Raw genomic sequence first — 14,844 nt, 5'->3', positions numbered from 1 at the left:
TCAACAACGTCGAACGAAAGACACAACGAAAAGAGTATCCTGAAGAGTGTTATCGAATGCAATGATAAAAAGGGCAAATAAATATTAGTTTACTGTAACGAGAGCAATGTGTTCATCAGAGTCACCGGTAGTTTGAGTATTTGCTGAGCGTTTTTGGGTTACGCAATCTGTAAATACCAGAACAAGGACTGTGGAAGCTGATACAAGCAGTCACATTCCATTTGCTGCATTCCTTGAGGTATTTTCTCACTTGGTATCTTGCCCGATTTGTTTCTCAAAAAGCTCTGTTAAGTACTTTTCTCTATGATGTAGAATATTAGGAAATTTGACACCATCTTAGCCTGAGTTTAAATTAGTACCTTCTCGTATAACTACATTAGATAACTACATTAACCGTTGTTAAGAACACGAATTTAGAAGACAATTCTTCATGACAATATTATTTTAAAGAACTAAAACTAGTAGGGCACGGCTTTATGGACGGCCAAATAGCTTCTACACCTCTATGAGGGACGCGTATACGACGTATAGATATTGATAAAAAATGTATTGCCTCTACCTACCTATAGACGGGAAGATGGTTTAGAAACAAGAATATTCAAAGGAGAAGTAAGAAGGGGTAATCCGGATGGTCTCCAGTAAAGAGGAATGACTGTGGAATAATGACGTTGTGCAAGGGCTAGTTCTATGTATAGTGGTGTCAAACGACATGAAGCACGGTGCAGTTTCGTAAGCGGCTGCGCTCGAAGCGATGTGGTGGAGCGTAGCGGTTAGGACCGAGTGGGGACCCATGCTAGCAGCTTTCATCGCTGCAGTTCGCAATGGTCCCACATCGATCCCAACCGCTACGCTCCACCGCATCGCGTGAGCGCACCCGCTTACGAGACTGCACCGTGTTTCATGTCGTTATGACCCGACTATAGCTTCAATGACGCATTGACGATCAAATAGATACGAAGATACGGTTAATATAAAAGCTGGAGATCTAGTAGACATACTATATAATAACATTTTAAAATATCTCACTAAAGCGATCTTGTGCAGTTCCGGGTATTTGTATGTGATATGTTTATTAGTAATTAAACATTTGAAAATATCATCAGTAGTAATATTGGGAAATCGAAGAGAAATATCGCAAAAACGTGTTGCTGTCGAACACATCGCCAAAGCTCAACCCAAATAGGTTAAGCACCTAGAGGAAGCGTGAAATCTTCTGTAATTCCTCTTCGTTTCGTTACGCCACGCCACCGCTGGACATTGTCTACCTGAGGTACTCCGGTCACTCGGTGTCGATAGGCAGTTCACGCGATACGTCAAGCCTCGCAGATTATGGAATAGTGACGAATGGATGGATTCTGTGCGTGCTGTAGATCGAGTATGTTAAGGACGGTTGTATTCCAGGACTACATGTCTTGGCGATGATGCGAGCAATCGCATAAAGCGGTAATGACAGCCCGTCGATTAAGTAACCAAGTCAAAACCTCTATATATCTTAGTCAGCGCCTGGAAGGAAGCAACCCAAACAGAAATATCGAGGAGCCTACTAAAGTAATCTTTGCAGTGTTATTGTTAGATTACAGAGCAAAAATTTGAGAAGCTGCGAAGAACCACGTAGATGGCATTCGGCCTTGAATACTAATGACCTGACTGGAACTACCGAACCAAACTACTGAAACTAACTAAAGATACAAGCTAAAGGAGCAGTTGCCTCATAAAGTTCTTTTATGTAGTTGAAGCTTATTTCATAATGTTATGCTATTACGGATTTTTCAATAAATACACGAACGTGCAACATATTGGTTAATGTTATATGAAGGTGTGCATCCCAGTTCATGCACCACCATACGGCTGGTTGCGATTGTGTAGACACAGCATCCTTCCCTTCTTCTTTATAAATAACACATTTATTTTTTAACCACCTGAACGGAATTATCGCTTGCTAGAACTAGATTTTGCTTGTTTCTTAAATTCTATGTAATGATCACTTTTGTGAGATTTAGATGTAAAACTAAAGTGTCTGGCGTTAATCAATCCGCTTAACCACGATCACTTCAATTCATAGTCATTTGAGGCTTATGAACGTGTATCTGGCCTATTCAATGACTTGCGGGGGCTAGTCGATGTGTCAACCCATTGTGTTTTTATACTCCCTGGCAAGTCTGGCACTAAATTATCGACCACAGAGGGATGAAAGGCTTGATTAGCACTAGGAGGTTCGAACCTCCGATCAATCATGCAGACAGCTTAAACCGCTTACCGACTACGCTACACCCGCACCTGAGATGTAGATATGCACAACACATTATCTAAACTGCTCGTATGAGTTGTTTTTATGAAGTTCTTGTGTATTTAAACGTTGCAATCTTAAATACTTCAATAATAATTTACAGTAATAATACTTCAATAATAATTTACATTTACTACAGTCGAAACATAATATACTAATAAATAGTACAAATACATAATATATAAATATAACAAATTCCCTTCGACAGCTTGTAGATATGAATGAATAGATCAGTGAGATGAAAACGTAGATGGCGGATAAGGAGTTAGTGGTGAGCCGGCCAAACGACAGGAATAGTTGTGACTTCAGAACGCGATGCACCTTCGGAAGCAATTTTTGAAGCCTCCATTTTCAGCGGTTGCTGATTAACTATCCTGAAAAAAACACAAAAGAACTTGACGAGCTAAATAGTTTACTAGATACATATAATACACACACTGCAGTAACAGCTCCTGTAGGCAAGATTCGTAGCTTTTGGAGACCGGTCCCCAGAAATGTGTAGAAGAGGAGCGATAGTATAGAGAAGATGACTGCTCCCCAAAGATAGACGCTTTCTTTAAACAGGTCAGCATGAATGTCGCAAATAAATGTAAAGGAAAAATTACCATATAAAACTTTGAAGTTTCAAACATTCAAACACGTGTGACTAAGTCAACGTAAAAATTCTTTGCAATAAAGCACAACCATTATCTTTGAACTTTAAAAACTTTGGATATGAAAAGATCTTTGTCGTGAATCTCTTCGATTTATTATACACACTCTCGTAATGTCGTCATGTTATGTTAAAGTTTTTCAACGCCTCTCGACGTAAATGTTATTGCCCAAACAATTTGCAACAGTTTTGTAGAAGGCTAAACTAAATCACATAGGATTCTCAATTGTGGACAGGGAACGACTCGATCAGAGATATGTGAGGAACGTCTCTAAAATTCACATAGGACTCAACTATTTATCATCGCTAGGAGTAACTTTTTCTTGGATAGATAATGACTAAGCTTAAGCTTAAGTTTAATAAAGGTGATACCCTGATGAAACTCCGAAAGTTGAAGCATAGGACTATAGGATTTTGGAAGCAGATAATTTGTGCATATTGACTACAGAAAAGTATCCAATGTAACAAGAATTCAATTATGAGCAAGCTGCAGAGTAGTACTTCCAAATACCTCTGAAAGCGGATTAACTCGAGTTGCTCGCCACAATTCTGGCTTCAATCAACCAGACCATCGCACTTGCGTGACATAAACAAAACAATAGAACTTCTGCTTGGAATGAGGTCATGCAATTTAACATGCAGTTATTTCGTTACGACGTTAAAAATTGAGATGAAGACGTTGACCATAGAGTTTGCGTTACGGAGAGGGAAAATTGAAAAGAGGATGATTTGAGAGACACAATTCCACAGCGGAAAATCACATTAGTGATAGTTTTCTATACTGCGCATATTAAATTTTAAAAGAAAGAGAAAGAAACGAAAGAACGGTTGAAATAAAGAAAACCCTCTTATGGGAAATGGAATGGAAAACTAATAAATAAGCAAAAATAAAAATGGAAAACTGGAGAGGGAATTTTCTTAAATAGCACACAGCATTAGGATGAAGATATGTTTTCAATGCTCTGTGCTGTTCATTTCCTTAGAATAGTTAAGAGAAATTTCCTGGGAAAGCAGCGTTACGTTCTTCTAAACCATGGTTCGCCAAATGTTCGAATTATCTCGCTAATAATAGATATGCAGTTCAGATAAGAGTTGAGAGAACAGAAAGTTTTGGTACTTGATTATAAAAAATATACAATCTTCTTTGTTTTAGTGTCTTTATAGCGATACACAAAAACTGAGCTCCATTAAAAAAAGAAGTATAAAACACAACCAGAAGTGTAAGTATAAGACATTATAACATGCGTACCTAAGTCGTATAACCAGCACTGATAGCTGCTGAAGTATGGTTGACAGTGAATGGTTGTGTGTTCACCTTGAGAAGATATTCCTATAATTGCTTTAGCTATTACGAGAATGCCGGGAACTTGTAGGAGCGTCTAAAAAAGAGAGAATTTATCGCAGTTATTCGAGTTCTAACATCAAAATCGCTAACACATGGAACATTGTTGAGACCTTATTGATATCGATATACATTAGAAATTCAGTTCCCTTCATTCTGCTCGGATAAGATATCTACCTGTGTTCTGCTGTGAAAATAATGTTCTTGCGATGCGAAGTTGTGTTGTGTTTTTCAACAATTTTACCTATGTACAATAAACGTTAAAATAGAAAGAAAGACCTTTTTCCCGGTTAACATTATCTGAATATCGCTTTCACGTTTCATTTCTCCCACGTGATATATTTAGCACTTAATACTTGGATGTTAAGCAGTAATGGGTGCAGTATTGGGAGGAATTCGACACATCCATAAAACCACAGTTTTCGATGGTGTGACATTCCCTTCGAAATTTCCTTTCGGAAGGAATGTCACATACAGTCGTCTTGGTCACGTTATCATGGATTGATCACGTAGTTGCAAGGTAAGACGATTTTCAAAACAAAAAAGAAGTTGTGACAGCGTCATTTCTCTATGCCACGCGAAACCCCAAGTTGAAAGCATCATATCACATTAACGGTATTGGTGTCTCTCTCAGAAAATACAGAGTTTGAATAACGAATATGCGTGTGACGACAATTATTTCTCCCCCAATCGTCCTGAAAAACGGCGTAGGAAGCGCCCTAGTTCCTACGAGTTGCGCTAGAACGCACCGCGTCTACGAGGGAGCGGTCGACCAATAAAACCATTTAAAAAGTACGTGACCGAGTCGATTCCTATGAAGATCGTCGCGATGTTTAACATCGATTCAGGTTAATGAGCGCGTGCTTCGCCTATATAGTAACTTGCTGGATGTCTCAAAGTTTTTTTTATCCTCCCAGACAAGTACGTTACCAATTTATCGACCCCGGCGGAACGAAAAGCACTAGGGGTTTCAAACCGCCGATCTTGTAGTTACAGGTGAACATCTTACCGACTGCTCAACACCTACCCCGACGAAAGAGGTAGACCAAGATAAATTGTTTTCCAACTCATATTTAGTGCAGATGATCACATACATGCGACAACAGTCCATGGGTCCCACCCACTGAAGTCATAATCCATGTGATGGACAAGGTGGGTCCCGAACTGTAGCGATGAGTGGTGATAGCAAGAGCCCCCTTCGATCTTAACCGCTAAGCTCCTATGCACCGCTTAGGGGGCGGCAGCTTACGCATGTCCACCGTGTTTTACATCGTTTTGACCCGGGTTACGATTGAAATCTGTTCACCAGTGAAATTTTAAATCATTCATAACCATTCCGCTAATACTTATTGTCCCTTAATGTTTTCATCACAAAGCTGTTGGTGTTGGGTCCAAAATTGCTCAATTATAATCGATGCGCCTGACAGCATTCAGCTGATTGGCAGTGGAAAATTAGACGTACTGATGAGGACCCTCTTCCATTAGCAGATCTGATTATAGTCATAATTTCTTTCTAAGTCAAAAAGCTAAATTAGCAGAAGGAATTTTCTTCTCATTTTTAGAGAAACATTCTCACCAACTGATTTAAAAAAATCTCTCGTGTTTTTTCGTGATTTCTGAGGAAGATTACATTAAAGCTGGTTTGGTGTTACGGGAAAATCCTTTGTTATTTGACTTTAAGAGTGCACGAAATTTTGTGGAACAAAAAAAAGAACTACATATGTAGGTTGATTTCTAACAACGAATTCGTACATTTGTGACTTACTGTACACACTAAAGAGACCACAAGAAGTGTTGGATCCGGTCTCAAAATGCTAAACAACGTCAATATCAAAACAAGAGGAGCAGCTGCGACAAGTGCGTATCCTGAAATTTCAGATATAAATTGAATTTATTGCAATTGAAAACGGTTGTATTGAAGAACGATGTACGATTCATGGGTCGGAAAACTATTTACTGATTCAAATCAATTTTTTGAATCCACATGTAGCATGAACAAATAGTGTTTTAAAACGGCGAAACCCCTAGGACAGGTGCAACAACAAAACACTTACGAGGTGCTGGCGGCAAGAATATGAATACACCAAACTGCAATATAGACATTAATATACAAAGAATGATACATGTTGTCTGCAAATATGTTCATCACATTACATCTTCAACATACAAACAATATCCTGGATGTCAGATTACATTTGAAATCAGAACGATAAAGGAGATACCTTTGTTGGAAGACAGCAATGTGTCGAGGGATCCCCAGTGTATAAGAATCGAGACATTATTGATGAACGTTTGAAAAGGAAGCTGTTATCACATCCCTCTCACTCACATGAAAAACTGTTCCGTTACGTGATATCTGAAATATGTCCCTATAACAACGTCTAGAAAAAAATAGGCCGACTTATGATGATGGAAATAGAGAAAATATGACATTTTAGTGATCAAATTTGAATGCGAGGTAATTCGCGAATAGAAAGACGATGATTTAGTGGTAATTACGACACTCACCTGGAGTGAAATTTGTGCTTAGCATTAAGTTATACCAGATTTTTGCCTCATTCTAAACGTTCTGGCAAACAGCTGCGACAATATGGTGAAATAACACTGAAAAAAGCTATGGTTAAAACTGTGATCAAATCAATACTTCTCTGCAAGAATAGAAAGATGAAGAGAAAAGGAGCAGATCGACCACTGTAGGTCCCATAAAGTTTTTACTCTGCATGGTGTATATGAGGCGGTTTATGAATCAGTAGTGAGAAAGTGAGTGAGACTCACAAGAAGCTTCCTAGACATAGGCGGGTAAAGCGACGTGAAATCTGGTGCAGTTGCGCAGGCGGTTGCGATTGAGTGGGACCATGCAGCTAGCTAGACTGCGGAGACGAGCGCAACTATCGAGGGTCCCACCTCCATCGCAACCGTTTTCTCCGAAGCACTGTTTCAAGGACATTTTCGATCCTTTTTCATCGTTGAAAGTACTAAATGAAATGACTTGGCTATTCACTTCCAGCAAGACCGATTGGGGAGTTTGTTGAAATTTAAACGTTAATGGTTCCAGCGTTCCAGCTCTATCTTCTTTTTTCTCTTGGTAGCTTTAGCCTTCATGTCGCAGGTCCTCAAGAACTAATCCTTAGATTTTGGGGCTCCAAGTGACTCATCTATCCACTTCCAGCGATTAATGAAACATCGCAGGGGAAAAGGTAGAAGGGGTGGGGGGAACGCAGTGGCGTCCGTATTTCTGGATTTTTTCTTTTTATCTCTTTTTTTACGAATCACCTCGATCGCTCGAGGAGCACGTTTCTTAGATCCAACTTCTTTGGTCCTCTTGTGCGTGTGGATCGTGTACTCCCGGGTAACGATCTCAGTGATGGCGTTGCGAGTCTTTCGGTCACGCTGCTTGCCCTTCACAATTTTACCTGAAACTTGGGTAATTAAAACTAAATTAAATTAGCTAAGCGCTCACCAAGCCTTTCATCTATTCAGGGTTGATAAATAGGTACGAGACTTGCCTGTGAGGATAAAAACACCGACTCGACACATCGGCTAGCCACCGCAAGTCGTTGTATTGGCCAGTTACACGTTCGTGAACCTCAAACGATCCTGAATCTTGAAGTGAACGTGGGTGTGCATCCCAAGCGGACTGATTAACACCAGACACTGTATCTCTTTTTTTTATTTCTATCTCTTACTTTTTTCTCTTAGCTTTTTTGGTTTACACGTCAAAGATCTTCTAAGCAAATGCTTAGGTGTTAGGGTCCCGACTAATTTAGTTATTTCCAAAAATAAGGACGCCACTGAGCGCTTCTCCTTCCCCTCCCCCCTCCCCCCTCCCACGTACCATAACTACATTTTACCCCATCGCCTTCTCTCAGAGCCATTTGATAGTTAAGCATGACTTTTTTTGCGCCCTAAATGCAGTTGGAGTACAGTCTGAATGGAGCAGTTTTGAATCTCCCCCCAACTACCTTTTGCCCCTATTTCACTTAGTCTAGATATACAGTCGGTGCTCCACGGATGGTAACGTGACCATTCGACTAGTCCTTGGTGAAGGCGTGCACTAAGCTTTCCCCTACAGTATACGAGAAAATCTCCTTGCTTTTGAAGTGCACCATTTTCTCCGTACTGTAGTGTCTGAATGACGTAGTCTTAACAAGATCCTTTTCCAATTGTTCTTTCATTTGTTTTGCTCTTAGGGAGTCTCTGCGGTGCTAGCTTGTACGGATTTAATTTTTGCCTCACTTCTAATGCAGTTTACACGATTTTTATCTTTTGCAGTCGTGATACCAAGGAAGCCCTCTTTTTCTGCTATTTCAGTGGTTCTTTCTGATTTCAGGGCGTCTCTTCCAAGATGCTAAGATGTTAAGAACTGCACTTTTGCACCGCTTTTTGTGTGCTCGTGCATAATTAACCTTTCTGAGACGGTCTACTCCATCCTACTACGATCTCGACTGCAACAAACGCTTGATCGAACCTCATTTTGGCAGCTAATTTTCACGTTCTGCTAAATAACGCTGAACATAAGCTCTTGACATGGTTATTGTCTCATCTCTGGAACAAATAGTCCCCCTTACGAACGTATCCGGTTAGTAGATGCGCTGCTATGCTTGAGCAGTAAAATAAGTTGATGAGGAAGAAATAAAAATAGTGGTATAAAATGAAGGAAATGGCGGGGCCTGTCAAATCAAGCATGAATTTCTCAATAGAATTACAATTGACGAGCCTGTTTGCAGTTGGTGAAATTAAAAGAATAAAGTTTCTGGCGTTAATCAATCCGCTTGGGATGCGCCACTACTTTCACTTCAATTCACAATCGTTTGAGGTTCATGAGCGTGTAGCTGGCCTATATAATGACCTGTGGGGGCTAACCGATGTGTCAAGTCAGTGTTTCCATCCTCCCAGACAAGTCTGGTACCAATTTATCGACACCGGAGGGATGAAGGACTGGATGAGCCTTGGGGCGGATTCGAACCTCCGGTCGATCGTACAGGCAGCGGAACCTCTAACCGACTGCGCTGTAACCACCCTCTGCAGTAGTTATGTAGATAAAAAGTGCGAAATATAACATGCTGACGTAACCGTTTATATAAGTAGTGCATATAAGTCTTATTCGAACTCCATTCCAATTGATGAAGTAATCCGTCAAAGTTTACTACTGAATGTCACCTGATGGTAGTTGTACCCATGAAAATTCAGCGAACAAATGACAGAGACCTGGTTACGACAAAACGGAAAGGAGACGTCTTCATATCATGCTCGCGAGCGCAGGCATGTCCCGTACTTCTCAGGATACATTTCATTGCTAGACATTCTGACAGCGGTATGAAGGAAAAGCTCAACGACCAAGTTTAGCTGTCTATCACGTCATCTGTTCATTATCAGTAACTATTCATCAACATACACAATTTATTAACAATGTTCCCGTGTCTAAAACAAAATAAACAGATCGTAGAAGTGTGCGGTCCGTTCTATCTCCGATAGTTAGCGTAGAAATTGAGTCGTCCCGTTACTTCACGGTTTGTACTCAGGTGGTGGTTGCGGTGCTGACGGATTCGGGTACAGTTGCGGTCCAGGTGGATTCGGATACGGTAGCGGCGCTGACGGATTCAGATACGGTTGTGGTTGCGGGATTTGTGCCTGTTGGTAGGCGAATTGCGGTTGTTGACCATGATACACAGGCATTGTATTGATGTTCGCAACTGGATACGCAACATTAGCTGGTGGAGTAGTGTAGATGAATTGCTGAGGAGCTGTGACAACGACGGTTCGAGGATGATGGCAATTCTCTCGAGCAAACCTGAATTGAGAAAAGGATGAAGAACTTTAGGACTTAAACTTAATTTATATTTTACTTAGAAATAGGCTCTAGTGGAATTTTAATGTATTGCATTCTCAATGGAATCTTGGAGTTTGTAACTACTCAACGTAACTGCTGCTGAAATATTCACTCATTGCTTCGTAGACAAAGAAAAAAGACAGATCTTTACATTCTCTACCTTTTTAAATCTCTTACAAACGAATTTGGGAATTAAGTCCTGCTGCTGCAAAGCCGCAATTCATTATATGGTAACATGAAGAAGCGAGACGAATATACGCACGTAGAAATAAGAATGTGGGATGTAATCCTTCATTCCTTTCTTCTGGAGATCTTGCAGAGGACCACAAAAAGTGAAATTTCTGAATTTTACTGGGTGTATCAATTTCCTTGTCCTTGTCAGCATTTTCTGTGTAAATACAGGCACACAAACACAAACGTATCCCCAGACTTGGAAAAAAAATTAGATCCACAACGAAAACTATGTAAGAGCTAAGAACGCGATTGCACTGTTGATTCAAATTTCAATTTCTGAATGCACAACACTTTGCTGACCCTTTCTGGCAACGAACAATCCGTCAGTAATATTGGCCCATCAATTTGCTAAGCAAAAAAATTATCCAACTCACATTACAGAGCTCACACCACTGATCAGTAGTCGGAGTTTTCGAAGAGCTGCTGTCAGTATTCCGTCAAGTATAGCACAAAGAAAGGCAGCGATAAGTCCAGATATAAGAAATCCAGTAGCTGAAATATAATTCCGACAGAATGTAAGCGAAAATATCGAGAAGACGTATAAAGCGCAGTAGACTCACACAAATCGTAGAGATCACACTGATAACTGCTACAATCGTTGTATCCGTCATAGGAGCACAGAGTGTACGTGACATAATAGATCACGACAAACACAGGAATTTTCAGTAGCATCTGAATATGAAGATTTTGCTGTGCTCGGAACAGCTGATCCGACATTAAAGGCAGCATAGCACAAAACTGAGGGGGTTCGGATTTCTCCACTAATAGATAGGGTTATAGATGTAGTTCACGATTCTTTTTAGTCACCCGGAAAAACCTCGTAGGAGACGTCTTTGTCGCAGCGAACCTCACACAAAGCACCTTATAACGCGTCACGTCGGTTAAAGCAGGTAGACGCTCCTCGTCAGTGAGTCCACTTACCCGCAAAGTTCAGAGCCGCGCGCGCGGGGTTTGGTGGCTCTACGGTTTTGATGGTTATTGACTATTCACAACAGTTCAATGACCACCAAAATCGCAGAACCGCCAAACCACGCGCCCGCGCGGCAGTTAACTCTGTGGGCAGCCTAGGTTTCCGAGGTATTCATTTCCTCTCGCCCACATACGCGGCGCATATGCCTGATCCCACAGACGTGGTTAGTTATAAGGTACCCTATAAGGAAGCGCAACTAAGGACCCCCCTCAAAAGGGGGAAAACAGGGGGTTAGGGGGGAGGGGAGGGGGGGGGGCAAGGGGGGGGGGGGAGGGGGGAAAAAGGGAAAAAAAAAAGGGCTTGGGCTGGAAAAGAAAGGGGAAGGGGGGGGGGGGGGACCTGTTTTTTGGGAGGAAAAAAAAAAAAAAAAAAAAATTTTTTAACCGGAAGGGGGGGGGGGAAAAAAAAAAAAAAAAAAAGGAAGGGGGAAGAAAATGGTTTGGAGTCGCCTCCAACAAATAAGCTCCACATGTCCACTCCGGGAGAACGGAAGTTCTCCCAGAAACTCATGGGACTAGAGACTTGCAACCTGCCCATGGGTTTTAAAATTTTACGCAAAACACAATGACAGAAAAGAGTCTCCTGATTCCGGAGGAAAGCCTGGTACGGTAGCGCCAGGTGGGACGGGGTTGCAGGAGTCATGTAGACTACCGAAACGGAAAAGGACTAGGATGGCTATCTGTACTTATAACGCACGTACGCTTGCATCGGAAGCGGCCATCGAAGATCTGATGATGCAAGCCAAGAAGATCAAGTACGACGTCATCGGAATGACCGAGACGAGACGACGTCACCCTCTCAACGCCGTATATGAGACTGGAGAAGAACTGTTCTTAGGAAAATGCGACAGTAGAGGTGTTGGTGGAGTTGGAGTCCTCGTCAACACGAGACGGCAAAGAACATCGACTCTTTCGAACAACTTGCGACCCGAATCGGACGTCTGCGGATGAGAAGATGTGGTCCAACACCAGCTTTGACTATCTTCGTCGCTTACGCTCCAACATCAAGCTACGAAGAAGAAGAAGTCGAAGCCTTCTATATGGACCTGGAGAAGTTCTACCGAGAAGATCATGCCATCTACAAGGTCATAATTGGCGATTTCAACGCCAAAGTTGGCCGAAGAAGAACGCCTGAGGAACTTCACATCGGAACCCACGGCCTACAATGGAATGACCAGGGGGAGAGGCTCTCCGAGTTCATCATGACGACCAAGACCATCCATGGGAACTCGCAATTCCAGAAGCCCTCCTCCCTACGCTGGACGTGGGAGTCACCCGGTGGAGGGTACCGTAATGAAATAGACCACATCATCGTTAATAAAAGGTTCTGCCTGACGGATGTCGCTGTTGTACCAAAGTTCTATACGGGATCGGACCATCGTTTCCTTCGAGGAAAATTTTCCTTCACAAGGAGAGCAGAGAAAGCCGCCAAGTTTAGAGAGAGAAGTCCCAGGACTACCATCAACTGGGATCTCTTCGCTACGCTAGCCGGCTTATGGGAAGATTTCGCAATGGACAACATCGACGAGGAATATGACCGGCTTGTTGAACACCTTCACGACCGCACGAAGAAGGCTGAGAGTTTTAAAACCACCAAGAGACGCCTGTCTCTTGAAACTCTTGATCTGATACGCCAGCGTGGAGCAGCACGAGCCGCAGGGAACCAAGAACTCACGTCCGAGCTCGCAAGGCTTTGCAGAGAGGCGGTAAAGGAAGACCTTAAAGAGAGAAGAGCAGAAGTGCTGGCTGAAGCTGCAGAGGCGGGAAAAGCATTCGCTATGCCCGTCGAGACTTCGCCAGTCGCAAGACGAGGATGACTGCTCTCCGGAACCCAAAGGGAACAGCCATTGCATCGAGAAGGGGGATGGAGAGAATCATCTACGACTTCTACTCTAATCTCTTCGACAGCCATGTCCACTTGCCTCCTCACCATCTGAGGGAAGACGGACATGTCATTCCAGAGGTTCTCCCGTCCGAAATACGACATGCTATCATGTCGGTAAGAAATCGTACGGCACCCGTTCCCGACAGAATAAGACCAGAACACCTGAAGAACCTTCCGCCAGTACTCATCAACACCCTGCTCTTTACACGTTATCCGTCGGAATGCAAGGTTCCTAAACAGTGGAAGACCAGCAAGACCGTGTTGCTGTATAGAAAGGGAGATCCACATGACATCGGCAACTATCGTCCAATCTGCCTACTGTCCGTCATCTACAAGCTCTTTACAAGAGTGATCCATAATAGGATTGAAAAAGGCTTGGATGAAGTACAGCCATGCGAGCAAGCAGGGTTTCGAAAAGGATTCAGCACGATTGACCACATTCACACTGTTTCGAAACTCATCGAGGTATCACGAGAGTACAAGATGCCGCTCTGTCTCACCTTCATCGACTTGAAGAAGGCCTTCGACTCAGTTGAGACGGAAGCGGTCGTGGAAGCCTTGGGCAACCAGGGTGTCCCTACTTAGTACATAAAGGCACTTCGAAAGTTGTACAGTAACTTCACGACCGGAATTTCGCCATTCTACAAGAGCATCACCATTGACGTGAAGAGGGGGGTCCGAAAGGGTGATACAACTTCACCCAAAATATTCACAGCCACCCTCGAGAACGCAATGCGAAAGTTGGAGTGGGACGACATGGGAGTGAAGGTTGATGGTCGGCAGCTACACCATTTGCGCTTTGCTGATGACATCGTACTGAAAACACCTAGCATCAGCCAAGCTGAACGAATGCTGACCGAAATCGACGAAGCATGTGGATGCATCGGTCTTCAGTTGAATCTACAAAAGACGATGTTCATGCAGAACGGATGGATCTCGGATGCCCCATTCACGCTCAACGGAACGAACATATCCGACTACACCAGTTACGTTTATCTGGGTCGGGAATTGAACATGATGAACGACCTGACCCCCGAGCTGGGCAGGAGCAGACGAGCGGCTTGGGGAGCGTACAAGAGCATCGAGGATGTAGTGAAGAAGATCAGGAACACCCGGCTCCGTGCTCACCTCTTCAACACCACCGTACTTCCTGCTTTGACCTATGCTTCGGAAACCTGGGCATTCTGCAAGCAGGAAGAAAACGCGGTGAGCGCCATTGAACGCGCAATTGAGAGAGTGATGCTAGGAGTATCCCGTTTCATGCAAGTGAGGGACGGGATTCGAAGTTCTCTCCTACGTCAGCGATCGAAGATTAGAGACGCCGCCGTGTTTGCCAAGGAAAGTGAAATAAGGTGGGCCGGACACGTGATGCGCTTTAATGACAACCGTTGGAACAGAGCCGTGAGCGACTGGGTTCCCCGCGATATTAAGCGCACTACAGAAAGACCGCCGACCCGATGGTCAGATTTCTTCACGAAGTCCTTTATAGAAACTTATGATGACCTTCGTGTCCCACGCGAAAGGAGGAACCACTGGGCTACTCTGGCACGTGATCGGGACAAATGGAAGAATTATTGGCGCCCGCTCGACCAGTTCGAAGATCAACGGGAGTCAAGGTGATCAAGGTGATAAGGAAGTGCAAACC

At 42.9% G+C, this 14,844-nt stretch overlaps 7 protein-coding genes across 10 annotated transcripts; 4 read left to right on the top strand and 3 right to left on the bottom strand.

Moving 5' to 3' along the window:
- On the bottom strand, positions 1 to 6,560 carry RB195_013351 (uncharacterized protein; the record flags this gene model as incomplete). 3 transcript variants are annotated; one of them, XM_064203126.1, is made up of 8 exons in its annotated part: positions 1 to 39; positions 94 to 167; positions 2,609 to 2,661; positions 2,724 to 2,841; positions 4,189 to 4,318; positions 6,047 to 6,147; positions 6,336 to 6,411; positions 6,504 to 6,560. In XM_064203126.1, 8 exons carry the CDS (start codon positions 6,558 to 6,560, stop codon positions 1 to 3), a joined length of 648 nt encoding a protein of 215 aa, XP_064059006.1. The 3 variants fall into 3 exon arrangements, with proteins under 3 accessions (XP_064059006.1, XP_064059007.1, XP_013305138.2); XM_064203125.1 differs by having other exon boundaries at positions 6,336 to 6,369; XM_013449684.2 differs by lacking the exons at positions 1 to 39; positions 94 to 167 and having other exon boundaries at positions 2,553 to 2,661.
- Positions 6,561 to 6,626: 66 nt separating this feature from the next.
- On the bottom strand, positions 6,627 to 8,156 carry RB195_013350 (uncharacterized protein; the record flags this gene model as incomplete). Its single annotated transcript, XM_064203124.1, has 4 exons — positions 6,627 to 6,637; positions 6,790 to 6,841; positions 7,555 to 7,694; positions 8,117 to 8,156. The coding sequence occupies 4 exons, from the start codon at positions 8,154 to 8,156 to the stop codon at positions 6,627 to 6,629; spliced, it is 243 nt and encodes an 80-aa protein (XP_064059005.1).
- Positions 8,157 to 9,786: 1,630 nt separating this feature from the next.
- On the bottom strand, positions 9,787 to 12,081 carry RB195_013349 (uncharacterized protein; the record flags this gene model as incomplete). Of its 2 annotated transcripts, XM_064203123.1 has the most annotated exons (4): positions 9,787 to 10,072; positions 10,720 to 10,837; positions 10,906 to 11,017; positions 12,016 to 12,081. In XM_064203123.1, 4 exons carry the CDS (start codon positions 12,079 to 12,081, stop codon positions 9,787 to 9,789), a joined length of 582 nt encoding a protein of 193 aa, XP_064059004.1. The 2 variants fall into 2 exon arrangements, with proteins under 2 accessions (XP_064059004.1, XP_013301621.2); XM_013446167.2 differs by lacking the exon at positions 12,016 to 12,081 and having other exon boundaries at positions 10,906 to 11,074.
- On the top strand, positions 11,987 to 13,131 carry RB195_013348 (uncharacterized protein; the record flags this gene model as incomplete). The annotated part of the gene is made up of 2 exons (XM_064203122.1): positions 11,987 to 12,144; positions 12,189 to 13,131. 2 exons carry the CDS (start codon positions 11,987 to 11,989, stop codon positions 13,129 to 13,131), a joined length of 1,101 nt encoding a protein of 366 aa, XP_064059002.1.
- Positions 12,262 to 13,131, top strand: RB195_013347 (uncharacterized protein; the record flags this gene model as incomplete). The annotated part of the gene is made up of 1 exon (XM_064203121.1): positions 12,262 to 13,131. One exon carries the CDS (start codon positions 12,262 to 12,264, stop codon positions 13,129 to 13,131), a length of 870 nt encoding a protein of 289 aa, XP_064059003.1.
- A 47-nt stretch (positions 13,132 to 13,178) lies between these two features.
- Positions 13,179 to 13,784, top strand: RB195_013346 (uncharacterized protein; the record flags this gene model as incomplete). Its single annotated transcript, XM_064203120.1, has 1 exon — positions 13,179 to 13,784. One exon carries the CDS (start codon positions 13,179 to 13,181, stop codon positions 13,782 to 13,784), a length of 606 nt encoding a protein of 201 aa, XP_064059001.1.
- A 147-nt stretch (positions 13,785 to 13,931) lies between these two features.
- Positions 13,932 to 14,819, top strand: RB195_013345 (uncharacterized protein; the record flags this gene model as incomplete). Its single annotated transcript, XM_064203119.1, has 1 exon — positions 13,932 to 14,819. One exon carries the CDS (start codon positions 13,932 to 13,934, stop codon positions 14,817 to 14,819), a length of 888 nt encoding a protein of 295 aa, XP_064059000.1.
- Between the last annotated feature and the right edge of the window lie 25 nt (positions 14,820 to 14,844).

Source organism: Necator americanus, chromosome V (genome assembly GCF_031761385.1).
Source record: "Necator americanus strain Aroian chromosome V, whole genome shotgun sequence".
NCBI classification, from domain to species: Eukaryota; Metazoa; Nematoda; class Chromadorea; order Rhabditida; family Ancylostomatidae; genus Necator; species Necator americanus.
Note: the sequence above shows the minus strand (reverse complement) of the source record. Positions and strands in the feature narration are given on the sequence as shown.